Source organism: Mirounga angustirostris, unplaced genomic scaffold (assembly GCF_029215605.1).
Source record: "Mirounga angustirostris isolate CCGP_5_RB_7025 unplaced genomic scaffold, mMirAng1.0.hap1 SCAF_13, whole genome shotgun sequence".
NCBI classification, from domain to species: Eukaryota; Metazoa; Chordata; class Mammalia; order Carnivora; family Phocidae; genus Mirounga; species Mirounga angustirostris.
The window spans coordinates 88,390,486-88,414,464 of NW_026991721.1; the positions used below are offsets into that span (position 1 = coordinate 88,390,486).

At 45.2% G+C, this 23,979-nt stretch overlaps 1 protein-coding gene across 3 annotated transcripts; it reads right to left on the minus strand.

Moving 5' to 3' along the window:
* Positions 1–5,873: 5,873 nt before the first annotated feature.
* TIRAP (TIR domain containing adaptor protein) lies at positions 5,874–22,266 on the minus strand. Of its 3 annotated transcripts, none has more exons than XM_045894717.3 (4): positions 22,046–22,266; positions 9,833–9,991; positions 7,779–8,360; positions 5,874–7,162 (listed from the first exon to the last, which is right to left on the minus strand). In XM_045894717.3, exons 2-4 carry the CDS (start codon positions 9,897–9,899, stop codon positions 7,143–7,145), a joined length of 669 nt encoding a protein of 222 aa, XP_045750673.1. In that variant the 5' UTR covers positions 9,900–9,991; positions 22,046–22,266; the 3' UTR covers positions 5,874–7,142. The 3 variants fall into 3 exon arrangements, with proteins under 3 accessions (XP_045750673.1, XP_064433318.1, XP_064433319.1); XM_064577248.1 differs by having other exon boundaries at positions 7,952–8,360; positions 22,046–22,178; XM_064577249.1 differs by lacking the exons at positions 9,833–9,991; positions 22,046–22,266 and adding an exon at positions 9,669–9,813.
* Positions 22,267–23,979: the final 1,713 nt, after the last annotated feature.

A 23,979-nucleotide genomic window follows, 5' to 3' on the forward strand; every position in this document is an offset into this window, starting at 1 on the left:
GCGAGTCTCTAACCAGGCCGGCTAACGATGCTGCAGTGGTCGGGGCACCCCTCCTCCCCCCCGCCGCCCCGGGTGGCCGGAGCTGGAAAGCACCTTTGGACTCCATGGATGCTTTGCACCTGACACCTTGAGTCGAATACTGACGTTTTCATAAGAATACCAACATTGCTTAGTTAGCGTGGAAGGAATTGTTTCTGAAACATCTGTTGAACCAATCTTACTTCTTGGTCGATTTTTTTTTTTTTTATGAGAGTCGTTAAACCATTTCCATTTTTCACCCATTTTCATTTCATAGAAATTTTCATCGTGTTCAGTGCCGAAAAGAAAGGTAACTGAGCAGGGCAGAAATACATTTCCATACCTTCTTTTCTTCCAGGCTGGGGGCTTCTGCCTCCTCTGTTAACCTAGTTTGCACGTGTCTGTTATCCTATACAGGGATGTGATTTGCAGCTCGAATATGAATCATCTGTCAGTTTCTGGGCTTTTCTTTACTTTTTCTTTTTCCATATAAAATTTTATAATTTCCCCCTTTGTAAGTTTTTTTTGGGGGGGGGCCGTTATTTCTGGCTAGTCCCTTTTTCCTTGGTGTTATTTGACAGAAATGGTTTCAAATTTAGTCAAAAATTTTGCTGTTTTCGCCAATGTCAGTTTTATTTTGTTTTTGTTTTTTTTCAGACAAAACTAATGAGGGAGGCAATTTTTGCAATTTTCAGTCAGTCAATAACAAAGTGTATTCTGTGTCCATGACCGTTTGCTTTTGGATTGATTATTTCTACCAGAAATACTATTATGAATTGGATAAAAGACCATTTGTGAAGAAGAGAGCATTAGTAGGGAGACTTAGGACCTGGAATAATTATCTTCAGCCAAAAACTTGTCCACAAGTTTCCTGGATAACATCCCCCACCTTCTGGGAGTATACAGCAGGAGGTCATAAACTATGTGTAAGACTAGAACAAATGTCTTTGGGGGTAAATGGCCATAGCAGAACCTGTTCAAAAAGTCAAGGCCTAGATGTTATGGAAATTTCTAAGTTTGCATTCTCTTTCTTTCCCCTTTTTCCTCTCCCCCCTCCCCACACCTATCTCCCCCTCTCCTTCTCCTCCCTCTCTCTCTCTCCTCTCTGGAAGAGAATTTGAGCAGAATATCTCTGTTTTAACAAAAAGAGCACTGAATTAGATTTGTAAAGTCTGGCCCCAACGCTAGCTGTGCAACTTTGGGGAAATCACTTACCCTCTCTAGGCTTCCATTTTCTTTGTGCCAAACACTGTCCATCCTGAACAAGCCAGGGGAGATCTCTACTTTCATAGAATTCACATTCAAATGGAGATGAGGAAAATAGGATAATTTTAGATATGATTAAGTGCTATTTATAGAGTGAAACAGGACAATGTGATAGAGCCTGGGGATAGGGAGGAGATAAGGTGGTCATGGGTGGCTTCTCAGGGAGGTGACATTGAGCTGAGACTTGAAGGATGAGAAGGAACCAGCCTGTGAAGAGACCAGGGAATGTGTATTTCAGGCAGAGATGTCAGAATGCTGAAGACCCTAAAGTAGTAACAAGCTTGACATTTTTTGGAAACAAAAATGGCCCTTGTGGCTAGAATGTAGTGAGCCAAGAGGAGATACAAAATGAAATTCTGGAGAGATTTAATTCATTAGTGGCAAATTCACCGACACAGGTGTAATTGTGATTCAAATATCCGTGAGGTCAGAATTGCATTCCTAAAAAGGCCTGGCTCAAGGAAAGGATGAACTCATAGGAAGCCTCAGCCACCAAAGGACCTCTTAGGATCCCAGACAGCACAGTGCAGCTAGCCTTGATGGCAACACCACAGGGCTTTGCTTGGCTCAGGGGCATTTGTCTGTTGGTGATGTTTTAGTTTCTCTTGCTTGGAAACATTAGAAGGCCCTGCACTGCCACATTTAATAGCCATTAGCCATATGTAGATATTTACATTTTGAATTAATTAGAATTAGGTAAAAATTCAGTTCCTCGGTCCAACAGCCATGTTTAAAGTGCTTGATAGCCTCATACAGCTACGGACTATCACACTGGGCAGTACAGATGTGGATCATTTCTACCATCACAGAAAGTTCAACTGCAGTATTAGAAGGTTATTACTGGCAAGTCTGTCAATAAGCATTAATCCTTCAGTCTTCTTGAGGAATCTCAAAACTACTCCCAAAACCTTTTTTTTTTTTTCCCCCATTTTATTTTAAAGGACTAGACACTTCCATTTCAGGCCTTATGATAGATGAGATATCCTAAAAACAGGTCAGCTAAAAACACCTGAATGTGAGGTGCCTGGGTGGCTCAGTCCTTAAGGGTCTGCCTTCGGCTCAGGTCATGATCCCAGGGTCCTGGGATCGAGCCCCGCATTGGGCTCCCTGCTCCGAGGGAAGCCTGCTTCTCCTCCCACTCCCCCTGCTTGTGTTCCCTCTCGCTGTGTCTCTCTCTGTCAAATAAATAAAATCTTTAAAAAAAAAAAAAACAAAAAAACCCTGAATGTTCTGGCTACAAAATTAAAAACATCCATTTGGTTATATTGCTGCTCTCTTAATAAAATTTTCAGAAATGAAAAATGTGGGAGCATGAGTCTATAGAATGGTTAAGTGGACACCGAAGCTTAAGTTCTAAGAGTGATTGCTGGTTTCTGGAAGTCTAGAGCCTTGAGCTTTCTTTCTTTCTTTTTTTTTTTTTAAAGATTTTATTTGACAGAGAAGGACACAGTGAGAGAAGGAACACAAGCAGGGGGAGTGGGAGAGGGAGAAGCAGGCCTCCCACGGAGCAGGGAGCCCGATGCGGGGCTCGATGCGGGGCTCGATCCCAGGACCCTGAGATCATGACCTGAGCCGAAGGCAGACGCTTAACTGACTGAGCCACCCAGGTGCCCCTAGCCTTGAGCTTTCATTGTGATGTTTAAGGCACAGGAGACAAGCCCTGGGGGTTTGTGCCAGGTGAGGGATTGGAAGAGAGCATTTCCCTTAGAGTCAAGATCTCTAAGGTCCACCACCTCAATGGAAGGGCCAACTACTAAAAACAAAACAAAAGCTCCCCACTAAAGGAGACAAGATATTTAGGAAGGCTATCAGTCTCAACATCTGGCTGTGTAGGGAAGAAAAAAATCCCCTGAAAATTCATAACCACAGGCCAATCTTCACGCAGGTTTAGAATTCAGATTTGTACTATGTGATCCAGGAAATTCAAATTGAAAAGTTATTTAAGCTGGTCTTGTATTTTTCATTGACTGCTTACTCTATGCTAAATTGACTCCAGAAGAAATGGAAAATCTCAACAGATCTACAACTCTTTAAAACATTGAAATTGCGGTTTTAAATCTTTTTCCCACAAAGAAAATGCCAAGCCCAAATGGATTAACAGATGAGTCTACCAAACATACAAGAAACAATTGAGTTCCAAGCTTTTAAACTCTTTAATGAATAGAAAAAAGGGACCACTCCCCAGCTATTTTTCAAATGAAGAATGATTAACATACAATATTGTATTAGTTTCAGGTGTATAACAGTGATTCGATATTTATGTACATTACAAAATGGGACATCTGGGTGGCTTAGTCAGTTAAGCATCTGCGTTCAGCTCAAGTCACGATGCCAGATTCTTCTCCCTCTGCCTGCTGCTCACCCTGCTTATGCTCGCTCACTCTTGGCAAATAAATAAAATCTTTAAAAATATATGTATACATTACACAAATGGTCGCTACTATATGTCTTGTTACCACCTGTCACCATACAAAGTTGTTACAATATTACTGTATTTCCTATGCCATACATTACATCCCTGTGTCTTCAATTATTTTATAACTGGCAAATTGTACCTCTTAATTTCCTTCACCCATTTCATCCACTCCCCAACTATTTTAGAAGGCTGGTTTAACCTTGGTAACACAACTGGAGAAAAGACAATTATGGGCCAATTCTACATACGAACATAGATGTAAAACCCTAAAGAAAATGTTAGCAGTCTGAATCCTGTGATTTATAACAGAGGTAGTTTATTCATCATGGACAAATTGAGTTTACCCCAAGATTGTTAAGGCTGGCTTAACATTGGAAAGTCTTCATTGTATTGACCAATTTAAAAGGGTAAAAAAACACCTCACCTTAGTAGATGGGGGCATTTTAAATTTAAAACACATTCAAGATAATGTAAAACTCTTAACTAGAAAGAGGAAACTTAAAACTTGTTAAAAGAAAATTTGCACCAGACCAAAAATCTCTAATAAATATCACATTTAACGGAGAAATGTTAGAAGCATTCCCTTTAAAAGCATAAATGAGACAAAGATAGTTGCTATTGTCACTTTCAACATACTGGCAGTCCTGGGCAGCACAAAAAGACAAGGAACTAAAGTTTTGTGTTTTGTTTTGCAAATTATATGATTATAGAAACCGAACAAAGTCTGTGGTCTTTTAAGTAATTCAGCAGGTTGCTTTATATTAGATCAATATGCAAAAGAACTGTGATCCTTTCTACCAGTAATAGATAAGAGATATAAAAATACCTTTTACAGTGGCAAGAGAAAATATGAAGCACTAAAGAATAAATTAATAAAAGTGAATGACTGATTATAAAATTATTGAAATACATTTCACAATACCAATAATGGAGACATACCATTTTTCTGAGAGAAAGATTCAATATAAAAAAGATCAGTTCTTCCCAAGTTAATCTCTCATCTCAATATAAGCCCGATAAAAATACTTATAGGCATCAAGATTTCTTAAAAACCATAGTAAATGAGCCAGTGTGTCACTGATGCAGGGATACACAAACACACCCACACATGACAGTATAATGGCAGCAGTGACCTCACAATCGGTAGGAAGAAAGGATGGACTGACTAGTAGTCAGTAAAAAATGGCTATTCAAATGGGGAAAAAAATTGGACCTTTGACTAACAAACCAAAAGGAACAACAAAAATCAAATCCAAGCAAAACATTCCAGGGGATTAAAGATCTAAATGGGAAAGAGCTCCAGAAGAAATTACAGGAAACAGGGAAGGATTTCCTAAATAAGACGCAAAAACACAGATTACAGTAATAGGTAAACGTTTTTATATTTAAAAATAATAAAGCTTTCTGTTCCATAAAAGATACATTTTTTAAAAAACTCCTAAAAACATACATAATTTTAATACAGAGGAATAAAATAATGCCTGGGATTTGCCTCAAAGGGATCTGGTGGGGAGGGAATTGGAGTTAATTGATAGGAGCTTAGCTCTGAGTTGCTTACTGTTGAAACTGGGTGATGGGTATACAGGGATTCATCAGATTTTTGTCTTCCCCTTTGTTATATGATATACATGGAATTTCTCATAAAAAAGAGAAAGAGAAAAAGAATATTATGGCAATAGGATATCAGTTTTCACCCACCAGATCAGCAAACATTTTACACTCTGATGATTCTACGTGTTTAGTAAGAACATGAAAAAGTGGGAAATCTTATACACAAATGGTAGGAACATAAATTGACATAACCAGTTTGGAAGAAAATTTGGAATTTTCTACCCAAACTGAAAATGTGTATTTACTACCCAGCTGTTCCCCATTCCGGTTAAATCCTAGAAAATCTCATGGAAACATGTACAAAAATGTGCATAAGCTCATTGCTTTTGATAGCAACAAATGGGAAACAACCAAATGTCCATTGTTGGTACATTTACATGTTGAAATGAAAGTGAATTTCCTGGCATTACATGCATCCACATGGATAAACCTTACATGTGGTCAACAAAAAGAATTTGTAGAATACAAAAACATTATAATACCATTTACATGCAGTACAAAACCATGTAAAGGTAAACATGTGGTCAGGGATGTGTAAGTGAAAAGCCAAAGAAACCCAAAATTCAGAATTCAAAATTCTTCTATTGGGAGAAGGTGATTAAGGGCACAAAGGGGGCACCATAGGGATTGTAAGGTTTTGCTTCTTAAGCTGGGTGGAAGGTACATGAGCGGACAGTATAGTCTTTCTGTATGTAATAAAATAATTCATAATTAAAATTTTTTTTCATAATATATATGTCAAGTCATATTTTACACCTAAAACTAATGTCATTGTGTTAATTTATCTCAAATATATACATATTTTCCAGTGAAAGGAGGGGACATAGGAGGGGGACAAAGGCACAAAATACCCATCAGGGGAGTAAGTTCATTTCGGTTCAACAACAGACTTACTGAGAACAGATGAATGAAACTTTGTCCTACGAGGTACACAATCATCTGCCAGAAGAAAACTGCTGACCTCTCTCAGTACAGAGGTAAAGAAGCTTGTAAAAGCATGAGTTCTAGTCAGACCTTTGATGAGGCCCCTGTGAGGGAAAGCATCGGTGGGTGGGCTTCTGAGCCAGCGATAGGGGCTGAGCTTTTCCTTCTCTTCAGCCCACTTGCTCCCTGCCCCCTCCTGACTATTCAGAAAGGTTTCTAGGTTTGCATCTTCATGTCACACACGAAATAAAAGTAAATAGAGTACAGTGCTGAATGCATCTTCCCTGTAGCCTTCTGGAGTGGACAACGTCCCTGGGAAAGAGAAGGGCAGTAGTGTGTGAAGGACTTGGTACCTGTTGCTTTCTCCTGATGCCAGGCCACTGGGGAAACCAGCCCAGCGTGCAGTGCAGGCTTCTAGCTCATGACCCAGGTGAGTCACCTCTTCTGGGGGGTAGGGGTGGGATGGTGCTTCTCTATACCAGTGCCCGGTTCCAGGGGAAGAAGATGTAGGTATGTGCCAGGCTGTGTGTGTCCAGTGAGGCAGGAAGCAAAACACAGGTGATCTTGGTATCAGCACCTCCTGACACCTACGACTTCTTCCCCATGGCCTTCCTGGGGAGTCCCCAGTTTCCACACGCCTTCCTGGGGGAGTCCCCAGCTTCCCCATGACCTTCCTGGGGGAGTCCCCAGCTTCCCCATGGCCTTTCTGGGGAGCCTACAGTAATGAGTGCCCGATGGGCAATCTGACCCCAGGATTACATACAAAGTGCTACAAACTCTGGTTCCTTACACCTCGTCACAGCAGCTGGAATCCAAGGCCCTCTGAGGCCCTGTGAGGCCCTGGGCTCTCTAACTGGATTTTCAGCTTCGCTCCAACTTTCTGGGTCCCATGGTGAAGTAAGAAGTGTCAGCTGATGGTCTGCAGATCTGCAAGAGAGCGAACAGAATCACAGGGCTTGTCACCCTTCCCAAATCCTAGCATCTCTGTTTCCTCCAATAGGTCCCGCCTCTTCTACCTTTTTACCTATTTCACTTCCAAACCCACTGTAATATAATATCCCCCCCCCCCCCCAGATACACAATTCTTTCCTATTATTTTGCACTATTTTGCCTTCATAAGCTAATGTCCCTCTGGGCATTTTCCTGGCTCTGGGTGGACATCTCCAACCTGACTTCAGTGAGAGAAACCTAATACTTACAATGATAATAATGGCTGATATTTATTGAGAACTTGATATGTGGTAGGCTCTGCCTGTTAGGGAGTACTTTACCTGGGCAGGGCCGTGGTCTGAACACTTGTTTAGTGCATATACTTATTTAGGCACATAGTATCATTCTCATTTGACCAATGGGGAAACCCAAGTACAGAGGGGTCAGATAACCTCCACGAGTAACAGTCTTTTCGAGAGCCTGCATTCTGAGCTACGGGGCTACAACGGCTGTCTCCTAAAAACCAAAGCAGACCAGACGCTGTGGCGCTGCGGCCGAGCTCCCTTTCTCCCTGGCCGCCCCCCACCTCCCCCATGCCCTCCCCATAGCTCACAGCGCATGACTGCTTCCTTGACTTGGCGAAAGCCGCCATCGGGGCCCCGGCCATCCACGAAGTACATGAACCGGAGCTCAGCAGGGTAGGCGGCTCTGGTGAGGCCCAACATCAGCGGGATGGTGCGGCCCTCCGCCCCAAGGGCCTCGCTCAGGGCCTGCAGCATCTGGTACCTGCACCACGGGTCCTGCAGGAAGCCGGGGGTGATGAGCAGCACCCGGCAGTGACTGCTACTCAGGGCCTGGCACAACTCAGACACGATGGCGCCGCCTGGGGTCGCATCCCGAAGCTGCAGGAAGCAGCGCAGGCCGGCGGTGCTGCCCTCCAGGTAGGAGACCAGCTCCTGGGCGGCCTCCAGGTCCTCCTCACTGTGGCACACGCAGACGTCGTAGTCCTTGCTCCAGCGGCCGCCGCTGCTGCTGGCGGCACCCACGTGGGTGGGCGGCGGGGTGCGAGGCAAGGCTGAGCTGAGGCCCGGGGCGGGGGGGGCGTCCCGGGAGCTCGGCTGTGAAACGTCCCTGGAGGTGCTCTCTGCGGAGTCCGGCAGCTTCCTGGGCTTCGACAGGGCCTGCCTGAACCAGTCTGCGGGGCAGAGAAACGCTGCTCAGGCCGGGTAGTCTCACCAGACTGCGACCTCATGGCCCTGCACAGAGGACCCCACACCTGGCAGGTCCGCCCATCGCCCCCCACGGGCAGACCATGCCACCCGACTCTCAGAGACCTACCGCTCTGCTCTTTGGTACATCCCTCAGGACTTGCCTTGAACGTCCCATCATCTTTAAAGGTTTGGGGAAGTCATAAAAACTCTGGCTGTTTTATGAGTCGTGAGAACGTAACATACAGCATACTGGCTATAGTTGATAATCCTGTACTCCCTACTTGAAAGTTGCCAAGAGCGGAAGCCTTCAAAGTTCTCATCACAAGAAAATAAGTTCTGTAATTATGTACGGTAACGGATGTTAACTAGGTCTTGTGGTGATCATTTCACAAAATATACAAATATTGAATCATGTTGTACTGCTGAAACCAATATAATGTATGTCAGTTATACTTCAATGATTAAATAAACAACAACGGAACAAAGAAAGGAAAGCACTCTGACTTTCATCAGCCTGATTAGGAAAGATGTCTTTGCCCTATTCCAGGCCCTTTGATTTCTGGTACTGTCAGCTCACTCTACCCTAAACTTCCCACTCGTAGTGACTAGCCAACCATCCGCTAGTCTGTAAGCAGAGCTCTGTTAAGCGGGTCAGGATTAATCAATTCCCAAACCCACTTGCTGCAGTGAGGGGAGGTGGATTTAGATTAAGGTGGGCTACCCATTATGGGAGGGGAAAAAGGGGAGGGATTGGCATCTGTCTGGCCCCAGGAAATCCCAGATTGTTGCTAAATGGTAAAACAAAAGCATGGAAGAGGGTTACTGCTCAGAGCACCTGAAGAGCGGAGAGCCTAGTGATTTGCCATCTAGACTTTAGAGCCAGGCATAGATCTGATTATAGACCTGCAGCCTGCTTGCTGTATGACCTTAAGCAAGTCAGTCTATGTCTACCATTTCCTCATCTGTAACACAGGTTCATTTTAATTGCTGCTGAAGATTAACTGAGATAATGCCATGTCTGGTATACTGTAAGTATTCCATAATGAGACCAGCTCAGCTTCCCCAGCTTTTGATAAGGACAGAAAGTTTAGTGTTCTGGAGATGAATTTGTTTTCTCACTCTGCTTGGCTCCTTCCTCTAAATGGTTCAGAAAGACTTCCATGACAAGCAACACAATGCTAAGTGCTCTGCACCATGGTTTCCAGGTTAGGAAAATTAGCTGAGCATGCATGGAAAAGCCGTGAGCCCAAAGGACTGAAGGTTCTATGATGCGTGCCTCTCTCCTCACTCACCGCAAAGCATCTAGGCTCTGAGGTCAAGGCCGGAGCCCAGGAGCCCACCATCGTCAGCCTCCCTGCATCTCCTGCTGCATGTGGGCCAGGCAGCCCTCCCACCTCGCCAACAGGAACGCAGAGGAGTACACTCAGAGCGGAATTAGGAGTCGGCTTCCACTCACCAGCCATCTTGCCCAGAGGCTTCTTGGACCGGGCGCGAGGAGCTGGGAAGGAGGATGATGATGCCATAGTATGGGGCTCAAAACTAACCCCATGAGACCAGGCATTGGTAAAGTGAGAGAAGGGAGGGGACTCAGTCGTGACCTTATGGAACAGCCATCCTATAAGAGACAGAGAGAGAAGATCACAAAAATTGTACTTACCTTACTCTCAGTCCCAGTGTGTGGGCTCTAGATGTTCTCTCCTAATGCCTGACAGAGGCTCAGTCCCTCTACTGGTCCTTGATCCCTATCCCACATCTACCACTGGATTGGATCCGGCTTCCAGAAAAACCCAGATCTGTGGAGAGTGGCGAGACAGAGTGGGAGCCCAGCGTGAGCAGTTGAGTGACTGTCCCCCACTGCACCCGGCCAGGAGCACACCCTGGGGTTCTGGGGCAGGGCAGCTGGCCGGAAGCTCTGGATAAGGACTTCCAATGTGGGAGGAGGGGGGGGAAACATGGCGGAGGAGTAAGAGGGCCGTGGGCTCACCAAGTGCCCCGAACTCAGCTAGAGAACACTCAAATCGCTACCATACGATCTAGCAATTGCACTACTGGGTATTTACCCCAAAGATACAAATGTAGGGATCCGAAGGGTTACGTGCGCCCCGATGTTTATAGCAATGTCCACAATAGCCAAACTGTGGAAAGAGCCCAGATGTCCATCGACAGATGAATGGATAAAGAGGATGTGGTATACATACACAATGGAATATCATGCAGCCATCAAAAGGAATGAAATCTTGCCATTTGCAACGACGTGGATAGAACTGGAGGGTATGATGCTGAGCGAAATAAGTCAATCAGAGAAAGACATGTATCATATGACCTCACTGATATGAGGAATTCTTAATCTCAGGAAACAAACTGAGGGTTGCTGGAGTGGTGGGGGGTGGGAGGGATGGGGTGGCTGGGTGATAGACACTGGGGAGGGTATGTGCTATGGTGAGTGCTGTGAATTGTGTAAGACCGTTGAGTCACGGATCTGTACCTCTGAAACAAATAATACATTATATGTTAAAAAAAAAAAAGAAGATAGCAGGAGGGGAAGAATGAAGGGGGGGAATCGGAGGGGAAGATGAACCCTGAGAGACGATGGACTCTGAGAAACAAACTGAGGGTTCTAGAGGGGAGGGGGCTGGGGGGATGCGTTAGCCTGGTGATGGGTATTAAGGAGGGCACATTCTGCATGGAGCACTGGGTGTTATGCACAAACAATGAATCATGGAACACCACATCTAAAACTAATGATGTAATGTATGGTGATTAACGTAACATAAAACAAACAAAAATTCTCATATCACCCTAAATACCCACAGAAACCGACCGGAATACTGGCAGAACAAACTCCACAACTAAAGGGAGAGAAGAAGCCACACCGAGGAAGGTAGGAAATGCAGAGACCTGGCATGGGGGAGAAACGGCTCCTGGCTGCTGCAGAGCGGGGCGGGGGGCGGGGGGCGGTGGCAAAGAGCTGAGAGAGAGGAGCGCACAGGAGATACGCACAGGAGAACGGTTTACCCAAAGCCAGTGGCTTGGAAGGCAAGAGGGACTGAAATTTGTGAGATTTTGCAACTAGTGGGGCTTAAAGCCTGGAGTTTTAAAAGACTGGAGGACTTGGCTGGGATAGAGCCCTGAGGGTACTGCCCTGCTCCTGGAGAGAAGGCGGGCAAGCAACTGGGGGCAGATTATTCACTCTCCGGAGAGGCAGAGACACCTTTCCAGGAACAAAGGAGTTGGCCAGCACCATTTCCCAGAAACAGAGCCACCAGCAGGAGGCAGCTCTGGGGGACACTGGGGGCCTAACCAGCTTATACCGCGCCCCGGCCCCGGCACTCTGGTGGGACTGCCCCTCTCCATCAAGCTCTGGTCTCGGTCCCCGCCCAGTCTGTCTCATTCGCCGGGCAGTGGCCCCCTCCGCCAGAAGACCCAACCCAAACCCCTGCCCACACCATGTCTCCTGACTGAAGTGTTCTGCAGGGCTTCGGCTCCAGTGGAAGGAGTTATCAGGTCACATTTAACAAGCAAACCAGATCACACCAAGTTAAAACTCGCCACATTCAGGCCAGGGACCAAACACTGCTCGCTGCCGGCAAGGAGAGCCTCTGCAGACAACTGGCCCAAAGGACAGGGCAGCCAGAACACAGCAGCAGAGCACATGCAGCACATGCCAGAGACACTAACTGAAGTTCCAGGCCCGGGGCACTGCATGAGCTCTTCTTCATAAGGCCGTTGCCTTCAGGAGCAGAAGACGCAACTGGCTTTTCTAACACAGAGAAGAAGGCAGAGATTTAGATAAAATGTGCACATGGAGGAATTTATACCAAATGAAAGAACAAAATAAGGCCACGGCCAGAAATCCAAGAAAAACAGGTACAACTAGTCTGTCTAATAGAGAATTTAGAGTAACACTCATAAGGCTGATCATTAGACTTGAGGAGATAATTAACTTCAGGGAGACCCTTACCACAGAGTTAAGAAATGGTTGTTGAGAGATAAAAACGGCAATAAATGAGACGGTAAACAGGTGTGATGCAATGACAACAGGGTGGAAGAAGCAAAGGAACAAATTAGTGACCTAGAAGGTAAGCAAGCTGAACAAAAGAGAAAAGAAAGGATTATGCAAAACAAGAATAGATTTAGGGAACTCAGTGACTCCATCAAACATAATAACATTTGTATTATAGGGACCCCAGAAGGAGAAGAGAAAAGGGGGCAGAAAATTTATTTGAAGAAATAATAGCTGAAAATTTCCCTAATCTAAGTAAGGAAACAAATATCCAGATCCAAGAGGCACAGAGAACCCCCAACAAAATCAACAAAAGCATATCCACATCAAGACCTATTATAATTAAACTGGCAAAATATAGTAGTAAGGAAAAAATCTTAAAAGCAGCAAGACAAAAGAAGATGGTTACTTATAAGGGTAAACCCGTAAGGCTAGCAGCCAATTTTTCAGCACAAACTCTCCAAGCCAGAAGGCATGATCTATTCAGAGAGCTAAGTGGGAAAAATCTGCAGCCAAGAATACTCTATCCAGCAAGGCTAACATTCAAAATAGAAGGAGGAACAGTTTCACAGACAAACAAGGACTTCCTGTGTCAATGCTGAAATCGGACCACAGTTGCTATTTGGACAAATAATTATGTATCCAGGTAGATGCTGAGCAGTAGTGAGAGAGCACATGCAAGAAACCTTGGAAGACTTCCTCCAGTCTGCCTTCTGAATAACTCCCTCCATCCACCTATCCGTCTTCCCATAGGAACACCCCTCCCCCCACTTCTTCCTTTCCCCTCTCCCTCAGCTGTCAACTCAGGGAGATAGAGTCACATAGTGGTAGAGTCTACAGACTCTACAAGCAGAGTGCCTGGATTCTCACCTCTTATTAATCGCGGCCTTTGGCAAGCTGCTTAATCTTGCTAAGCTTCAGCTTCTCCATCTTTGAAATGGAAATAAAACTAGAACCTCCTCAGCTTTATTGTGAAGACCACATGACATAATTTATGTAAAGTGGTAATGATTCGGCATATAATGTTCAGAAAATAGTTAGTACGTATTTAAAATAATCTAGATCAGGGCACCTGGGTGGCTCAGTCAGTTAAGCGTCTGCCTTCAGCTCTGGTCATGACCCCAGGGTCCTGGAATTGAATCCCGTGTCAGGCTCCCTGCTCAGCGGGGAGCCTGCTTTTCCCTCTCTCCCTGCTCTCCCCCTGCTTGTGTTCTCTCTCTCTCTGTCAAATAAATAAAATCTTAAAAAAAAATAATAAAATAATCTAGATATTGGAGGGATATATTATGTTCATGATTTAGAATACTCAGCATTGTAATTTTCCCCAAACTAATCTAAAGGTAAGTGTTATCCAAATTCTAGAATGGGGGGGGGGGGGCAGGGATTGTCAGACTGCTTCTAAATGTATATGGAAATGCAGAGGACCAAGAATGTCTTCAATGGGTAGTTTGTTGTGTTTCCCTTCCACCACAATGACCAGGATACCCCTGATGGTGGAGGCTCTTTCAGCCTAGGTTTCTGGGAAGACAGTATGTGGAATAGAGCCCCCCCACCCCCTGATCCGAGGTGGGGCTGCAGCATTCGCATGTGAAGGGCTGGCAGAGAACTTGGCTCTCAAGCTGGAGCGGTGGGCAGAGCTGCTTGCTTTCTCAATCTGACCTGTCTGCAGAGGTCAAAACAGACCCCTGGGAACTCACAGAAAAACTACTTGTTTTGTGAAACACACAGTAATAAATTTCCAAGTTGAAAGGATGTTATTCAAGGTTGAGGATGATGCTTGTTCACTGCTGAATGCTACACACCTTTATGACAAGCCAGTGCCTATCAGACGAGTTACTGATGACTCATGAAACTATATCAAAGTTAAAAAAAAAAAAAAAAAGACCTTAAACCACTGCAGCCAGGGGGGCAGAAAGAAGAAGAGGAGTGGGCACAGGAACCAGAGACATCTTGAAAGAGAAGAGCAGTTCGCTGCTAAGCCAGCCAAGGAGACATTAAAAGGTGAACATTGTCATATATGTGTGTTTCTTTTCCTACCTCATATTCTTTGGATTTCAGACAGTCTGAGTGGTAGGCTGAAGTTAAGGCAATGCCTGATAACCAGTGATTTTGAAATCCTTTTCCAGGTCTGGGGTTGCTGTCCCTCGACATCTTCATTTCAACCATTCCAGATGCCCTTTCTCTCAGTAGCAGACATAATGTCTCTGGATTTTATAAATTATTTAAATATTTTGTCAATTTTGTCTTAATTTTAAAATTCATTATTTGGCCTTGATATAAACTGGAGAATCATTTGATATTCTTAATGGTAGTTTAAAGGTTCGAAACTAACATAATACTTTAATCTTCTTAACAGATGTGGATTTAAAAGTTTCAGTTTCTCATTTTAGGACATGACTTGCCCTTTTGGTCATACATACTGATTTTTGGTAATTGCCTGTTTTCATTGCTTGGTTAAGAAGAAATCCAGTTGCCCAACAGCATATGCCACTGTAAGTGGGTTGGTATAAGCCCTTGGGACTATTGTTACGGAAATGTTTAAATACAGGAAAAAATTGCATCTTTGACATAGGGTAATTGAGCAAGATGACAGATTAAGTTCCATTAACCCTATACACGGTCTACTTCTAGAATCTAAAACTCCACTGCACCTTCCTTGTTATCTTTCAGTTCCTGTGCAGCAGAAGCTATGAGACCATCACACTTAAACATGCTTTAAACTTTACAAGATTTAGTACTAGTCATATATTGAGATAGAGGGGACATAGTTGTCAAACAGATGAGAAGATAATGAACCTAAATCTCCAAATGGAAGGTCTAATTACTAGCTCTGTTTAGTCTTGGATTTGTTGTGTGGCCTTAGGTACAGTCATTTTTCCTTGGGCTTTTTAAAAATTCATAAAGTAAAATGATACATACCTAAATACCTACTTTGTAGATAATTACAAAGACTTGATAGAAAATTAGTAAAAGCTTCTTTTAAAAAAGCAACAACACGATACCTTTAGTGTTTTTTAGAATGCTTTTGCAGTATTATATGTAGGAATATACTATGTGAGGGAACTATTACGAGGTTTCACTGTACAAAATACAAGGTGTATTAAGTATTATCCAATACCTAACAGGTGTCCAATCTCTCTTTTTTTTTTTTTAAGATTTTATTTATTTATTTGACAGAGAGAGAGAGAGATAGCAAGGGCAGGAACACAAGCAGGGGGAGTGGGAGCGGGAGAAGCAGGCCTCCTGCGGAGCAGGCAGCCCGATGCGGGGCTCAATCCCAGGATCCCAGGACCATGACCTGAGCCGAAGGCAGACGCTTTAACAACTGAGCCACCTGGGTGCCCCTGTCCAATCTCTTTTATACAGGGAATGTACTGAAACTATGAAGACGTATGATTAGAATATGTATTTTATATAATTCATATGACATTTTTGTTAAGCTGGAATCACTGTCTGTGGTGGACAAGTTAACGTCCCATGAAGATGTCCACATCCTAATCCTCAGAACCAGTGAATATGCTACCTTCCATGGCAGAAATGGACTTTGCAGATGAGATTAAGGATCTTGAGATGTGAAGAGTATCCTGGATGACCTGAGAGGGCTCTATGTCATCACAAGGGTCCTTCTAAGAGGCAGGCAGGGGGGTCAGGCTGAGAGGAGGAGGGACAACGGAAGCAGGGGTTGGTGTGATGTGGGGGAATGCAGGCAGCCTCTAGAAGCTGGAAAAGGCAAGTAGATGGATTCTTCTCTAGAGCATCCAGAAGGAACATAGCCCTGACAGTCCACTTTAGACTTCTGGCTGCCACAGCTGTAGGCTAATAAATGCCTGCTGTATTAAGCCACTAAGTTTTTCGTAACTGGTTAGAGAAACAGCAGGAAACGACTACACTATCTTTGATTGTCTGTCATGCTAGTGAATGGAGGAAGCATTGAATCTGAGTGCGAGAGACTGGTCTGTTTAAAGGTTTAAATTGTTTGAAAGAGTTTTTCGCTTCTTTGATGAATAAATTATCTTGACACTTGATTTTGACGTTAAGAACACTGGTTTCAAAGGTTAACTTTTGCTTCTCAAACATTTGCTAAGACACTTGTTGGGCAGGAGCGTTAGGACTTGCAGGATAGCGTCACTTAAAGTGCTCAATTGAATTGTTAATAGCTGGATAGATACAATACTGTGTTTTTTTTCTTAAAGATTATATTTATTTATTTGACAGAGAGAGACAGCGAGAGAAGGAACACGAGCAGGGACAGTGGGAGAGGGAGAAGCAGGCTTCCCACTGAGCAGGGAGCCCGATGCGGGGCTTGATCCCAGGACCCTGGGATCATGACCTGAGCCGAAGGCAGGCGCTTAACGACTGAGCCACCCAGGTGCCCCAATACTGTGTTTCTAAGAGTGGTTTGCAGACTAGTAGACAGGCCCTAAGGTGGCCCCCATGTTCACACCTTAAGTGTGGGCCAGACTCATGACTTCTAAGTGACTGAATATGGCAAAGATTATGGAATGTCACTCACCTGGTTACATTACTATATACATGATGTGTACATGTGTGTATATGCATTTATATGTATATACGTACACCATGTATATTTACTATATAAGGTAAGTACACGTGGAGCGCCTGGCTGGCTCAGTCGGTAGAGCGTATGACTCTTGAACTTGGGATCATGAATTCAAGCCCCACATTGGGTGTAGAGATTACTTAAATAAAAATATATAAAAAATGATGTGTACATGTGAATATAGCATATATATAAATATTGTGTCATACTTGTGTGTGTGTGTGTGTGTATGTTTGAATTCATCTTAGCAGACTGGAGAGAGATTCCTTTACTGACTTTGCAGAATTTGCCAGCCTTGTTGTAAGAGGGCCAGTGTCAAGAAATTGCAGGCTGCCTCTAGAATCTGCGTGATCTCTAGAAGTAACCTCTAGAGAAGTCATCTCCAGCTGACAGCCAGCAAGAAAACAGACCTCAGTCTTATAACTGCAAGGAGATTCTGCCAACAAAGAACAACCTGAGGGAGTCCGGTAGTGGATCTTTCCCCATCTGAATCCCCAGTGGCACTGTAGCCCCAGCTAATACCTGGACTTAAGCCAGGTAAGACCCCAGCAGAAGACTCAGTCAAGTCTTGCCTGGCCCTTGCCCCACCGAAACTATGAGATAATAAAAAGGTATTGGTGTATACTGCTGAATTTGTGGTAATTTGTTATGCAGCCCAGAAAACACATACAGGGACTAACTGCAATGATGGTTTGAAATGCCAGTTCCTGTGCCCCCTCCCAAATCTACTGAAGTCAATCTCTGGGTAAAGCTTAGGAAGCAGGATTCTGACGTACCTAAGAAGATTGGTCTAGTCGGTTATGTCAGTGGTTCTCAAACCATATTGTTATCACCCAGAGAGCTTTTAAAAAAAATATAGATACTCCTGGAAAACCTTATTTGATATTTCAGAAATGGGGCCCAAGAATCCAGTTTTGAAGAGCTGTCTAGGAAACTCTGAGCCAAGGAACCACTATTCTCAATTTATATTGTTACTTCTATTTATAAGCAGTAAAATGATTGGAAGCAGCCCAGTAAATCTTGAGATTGAATTTATGAAATAAATTCCAGATGACTGATTCTGCTATAAAGTCAAATTTAAGGTGGAACTCTAGCAGGCAGAAAACAGTCATAGAATTCTGGTTGATTAACTGAAGTCTTATGACCTTTATTAAAATAAATCATGTTCACTGGCACATATGGTTTCAAAAGTATATTTTATAAATTTTGAAGACTTTAAAAATGTCAAAAAGTATATATATGTGCATGTGTGTGTGTAACAGCCTCCATTTTTAAAAACTTAATTATAAGTCAAAAGTATTGTAACTGGTTATTCAAATCTAAAACTTTAGTGAAGCTCAGTCACATGAGAACTATCTTACTGATCAAACACGAATGGGAAGCATTATAATTGATGATGATGTATTTTGCAAAAAAGTAGCAAATTGGTCTTTGGGATACCTCAGCTTCTTAGTTGTAAAACATCCTCTTTGTTCTGAAACTATATCATACAGGTACTAAAGCTCATTTTAACTAAAATGGTGTAAATTGATTTTGTATTTACTTTGCAGTAGATCTGATGTAAATATGCAGCACTGAATATAATACAGATTGTGCCAGGAGTAAATTTATGGATGGGTACGGTTTACAAATTATGCCAATTGTATACCCTTTTACATTAGTCCCCCGTTGAGCTTACCAAATGAGTCCTTCATATATATATATATGAAATAATATATATATTATATATTTTTTATATATATAATATATATATATATATAAAATACAGGCGCCCCTGTATTTTTTTTTTTTAAAGAAGCTTTGGGAGACATAGCTAGATAAAAAAAAATACCTAAGATCTTAAAGAAGAACAATGCTGAGAGCTTCCACCACCAGAATAATAAAGATAAATAATAAAATAATAAACACTTATTATAAAGCATTATTTAAGGCAGCATGCTACTGTGCATGAGTCCACAGATGGATGGAAGAACAGGGTGTCTAGAAACAGACCCACATTCGGGGTGCCTGGGTGGCTCAGTCATTAAGCATCTGCCTTCGGCTCAGGTCATGGTCCCAGGGTCCTGGGATCCAGCCCCGCATCGGGCTCCCTGCTCGGCGGGAAGCCTGCTTCTCCTTCTCCCTCTCCCACTCCCCCTGCTTGTGTTCCCTCTCTCGCTCTGTCTCTCTCTGTCAAATAAATAAATAAAATCTTAAAAAAAAAAAAAGAAACAGACCCACATCCGTACAGTCTCCTGATCACAAGGCTGACACTGCCAAGCAGTGGAAAGTGGTGCTGCATCATTTTTGATAGCCTTGTGGAAAAAAAAAAATCTTGACCCAAATCTCACACCATACAAAAAACTTAATTTCAAACGGATGGCAGATATAAGTGAGAAAAACAATAAAGCTTTTAGAGGAAAATATAGGAGTTTATCTTTCTGACTTCATCTTCTGATTATTTAAAATTGAGATGTAATTGACATAAAACATTAGTTTCAGGTGCACAACACAATGATCCGATATATGTAGATATTGTGAAATGGTCACCCAATAAGTCTAGCTAACATCCATCACCACATAGTTACACATTTTTTTCTTGTGATGAGAATAAATCCACTCTGTTAGCAACCTTCAAATATGCAATACAGTTTTGTAGTCTAGTCACCATGCTGTCAATTTACATCCCCAGGATTTCTTTACCTTATGACTGGAATTTGTATCTTTTGACCACCTTCACTCATTTTGCCCACCCACTACCCCCTGGGGTAAGTAAAGATTTTTTCAACTGGTCATAAATAATACAACCATGACGCGGGGGGAGATAAACTGGGCAACATTAAAGTGAAGAACTGTTGTTCATCAAAAGCCACCTTTAAGAGAGTGAAAAGGCAATCTCCCGAGACGATATTTTAAAAATACATATCCAATAAATGTTTCATAACCAGAATATTTAAGAACTCTTACAAACTAGTAAGAAAGTAATAACCTGGGGTGCCTGGGTGGCTCAGTCGTTAAGCGTCTGCCTTCGGCTCAGGTCACGATCCCAGGGTCCTGGGATCGAGCCCCGCATCGGGCTCCCTGCTCAGCGGGAGGCCTGCTTCTCCCTCTCCCACTCCCCCTGCTTGTGTTCCCTCTCTAGCTGTCTCTCTCTCTGTCAAATAAATAAATAAAATCTTTAAAAAAAAGTAATAATCTATTGAAAAAAATGGGCAGAAGAATTGAACACTTTGCAAAAAGGATATCCAAATGCCCAGCAGACATGAAAAGATGCAGACTCATTTGTCAAAAGAGAAATGCAAATTAAACCTCAGTGCAATACCACTGCTCGAGCCCTGAGCAGAATGCTACAATGAAAAAGACAGAATCAAGTACTGGTAAAGATGTTGAGGAACAGGAATTCACACACTGCTGGTGGGAGTGTAAATTCCTACAACCACTTTGGAAAACCATGTGGCTAAAGCTGAACATAAACACACCTAGCAATTCCACTCTTAGGGATATACCCAACAGGACTGCTACATACATCCCCCAAAAGACAACCACAAGAATCCTCGAGGCACTGGGGCGCCTGGGTGGCTCAGTCGTTAAGCGTCTGCCTTCGGCTCAGGTCATGATCCCAGGGTCCTGGGATCGAGCCCTGCATCGGGCTCCCTGCTCTGCGGGGAGCCTGCTTCTCCCTCTCCCCCTGCTTGTGTTCCCTCTCCCGCTGGTCTCTCTCTGTCAAATAAATAAAATCTTAAAAAAAAAAAAAAAAAGAATCCTCGAGGCACTATTTAAAAAAAAACCAAACAAACCCAAACTGGAAACAACCCATGTCCATCCACCCAAGTGCCCAGTAGAAAGTAGAAATAAATTGTGCTCTATCTGTACGGTGCGAAATCACACATCAGTTGAGATTAATGAATCACGGCTAAATGCAACCCGGCTGCATCTCACATACTGAGTATAAAGTACTATACACAAAAAGTAGGTACACATGAGTCCACATATCAAAACTTCAAAACCAGGCAAGCTTTTTATGATGTGAGAAGCCAGGATAATAGTTCCCCTTAGATGAAAGCAGTCAATGGAAGTGGACATAGAGGGTTCTGGAGTGCTAGCCGTATTTTATTTATTCTGGATACGGGTTGTGCAGGAAATGTTCACTCTGAAAATTGGGTAAGCTGTACACTTATGACTGCAATTCTCTGTATGCAGGTTGTATTTCAATAGTTTCTTAAAAGTTAAAAAAACAACAAACTAGATGTGACTTTCTCTGACAGTCCATCACTCCTGGTCCTAGGTGCCCTCTGACTTAGGTGTCTCAGCTACCGGGGTACTCCAGACTGTCCCTCTGTTGGTGGCACTTACCAGGGTTGTGCTGGGATTTCTTTCTTTCTTTCTTTTTTTTTAAGATTTTATTTATTTATCTGAGAGAGAGAGAATGGGAGACAGAGAGCATGAGAGGGAAGAGGGTCAGAGGGAGAAGCAGACCCCTCTGCTGAGCAGGGAGCCCGATGCGGGACTCGATCCCGGGACTCCAGGATCATGACCTGAGCCGAAGGCAGTTGCTTAACCAACTGAGCCACCCAGGCGCCCTGTGCTGGGATTTCTTCATTTACGTCCTCAGGGGGAGGACAGGGCTGACCCTTCCGTGTCCACTGCGGTCACTCCAGCACTGCACACGTTGGCCTGCCCAAGATAGATGTTCGTCAAAGAAATGCCTCGGTAAGTCATGAACCCTAACTAAAGCCATGTTCTTGCTGGAACACTCGCAAAGACCATCAGAAGAGCAAAGGAGAATGTGAGCAGACTGTAGTAGAAACACTACAGTTAAAGATGGAAACAACCTGACCGAGCCAGGGTCTTCAACCCACACTGAAGGAGGGGGGCTCCCTGCACAAGCTTCTTCGCGGCGGACAAAGTGACGGCTTTCTTGGGAGAGCCTGTCCACCCCGTTTCCGCGTTCAGGCCGCTGGAGGCAGCCAGGTAAAGGGGGCAGGAGAGAGGAAGGCGGTCCCCCCGGGCAGACGTGCTGCAGGGATGCGGCCAGTCCGGGAGGCACGGCCGGGGCGCAGGGGTCCCACAGTCCCACCCCCACCCCCACCGCGGGGACCCCGCCCCCGCCCCCGCCGAGGGCTCACCTGCGCGTGGGTGGCGGCGACCCCGCCGCGGTGCGGACCGCGGGGCTGGCTCGGGCTCCCGCGCGGTGCCGGTCGCCCCCGGCGAGGGGAAGTGCGGCGCGCAGGTCCGGGTAGATGGCCGCCCGGCTCTCCGGCTCCCCCGGAAGCGGCGAGGCGGCCCGGCCCGCGGCCCCTCCTCCCCGGCCCGCGCCCGGAGCCTGCAAGGCCCTCCGGCGGCCGGCCGCCCCGCCGCCCCGCCGCCCCGCCTGGGAAGCGCGCCTCCCCGGTGCTCCCCCTCGCCGCCCCGCCCCCGGGGCCCTGGGAGCTCCGGAGCCGGCAAACCCGCAGAAACTTGAAGAAGAGTCGGTGCTCCCGCGTCCCCCGAAACCCACGCGCACAGCCTGAAGCCTCGGCTTTGTTCTGTGTCGGGGAGAAGGAAAGAAACCCTTGTTCCATTCATTTAATTCTCTTAACGACCTGCAAGGCCAGCCATTGTAACCATTTTTCTTTTTCTACGGTTAAAGTGGAGGGGCGCCTGGGTGGCTGAATCGGTTAAGTCTCCCACTCTTGACTTCTGCTCAGGTCGTGATCTCGGGGTCCTGAGGTCCACCCTGGGTGCGGCTCTGCTCAGCGTGGAGCCTGCTCAAGATTCTCTCCCTCTCCCTCTACTCCTCCCCCATGCGCGGCCTGGGGCGGGGAGGGGGGGCGGGGGGGGCGGAATATGAAAGAAAAGAAAAAAAAAGTGGAGATTTAAGACTTGTCCAAAGTCCACACGGCAGGTGGTCGCGGGGCTCTCAACCGCAGAAATGGGGCGGGGCGGGGGTTGAGGGGGGACACAACTGAGGCCGGTGTTGGAAGCCGATGCCAAACCCCGCGCTTCCCTGCTGCACAAAAGTGATGAGCAAGACATTGGCTGAGTCCTGGGTTAAAGTGCAGGATTTCTTTACCTGCCCGCTTGCTGATGAGCTTTGTGAAGCACCAGGACGGGGTGGGGGGTGGAGGGTGGAGGGAAGACAACACGTATCCTTTCCCCGACTTGTTTCAGCGTAGTAGAAATACCAGTATCTTCCTGAGCAGTGTTCCATGGCATGCCAGTTTGGGAAACATTCCTCCCAAATGCTGGACGATGCAGCTAGTTTAATAGGACTGATGGAAGATTCATGATTCATGATCTCCCTTTCAGGCTGATTTCCTACATTTCTCACCAGCCAGCAGAGCGAATTAGTGGCTAATCCTGGGAGGCAGTGTGGTCTCAGACTGTACACGAAGGCTCTGGAGCGGCTCTGGAGCAAGACCGCTGGGGTTCACATCCAGAGCTCATCATTTACTAGCCCTCTGACCCTGGGGAAGTTATGTGGCCTGTCTCGGTTCACTTCACTCGTGGTCAGATGACAGTACCTGGTTCCCAGTGTTGCGGGGAGGAGTAGGTGAGATGAAGTAGGCAGGAAGTACAGGAAGGGTTTCTTTGACCCTTTATCCAACACACCTCTGCTTTGCCGGGCCGGGCGCTTGACCTCCGCTGTTCCCTCCACCCACCGTGCGCTCCCTTTCCCAGCTGTGCTCTTCCGGCGCCCCCTTCTGGCAAGGCTCCTTTCTACGGCTTTGTTAACTCTGCCCGTCCCACCTCTTTCCTCACCAGCCCTGTTCCACCCTGTTGTTTGGAGTTAAGCCAGGGCTCCCCTCGGGCTGCAGCGCAGGGCACAGGCACTCAGGGAAGCCTGGCTGAGAGCGGGTGGAGGGCACGCATGGCGACAGCTCAGTGTTGGGGCAAAGGTGAAGGAGGCTTGGACTGAGAGGGAAGACAGATGGCAGGGTAAGTGCTCTCCTACGAGGCCTCATTAATGCATTCTTAATAAATGAGTACAGTGTTTGTCATCTTGAAGTAGCTTCAGCGTGAGGAGCCAGATGAAGGCCATTTTCCTTCTGACCCACAGAGGGGGGTAGCTACTGAAGGC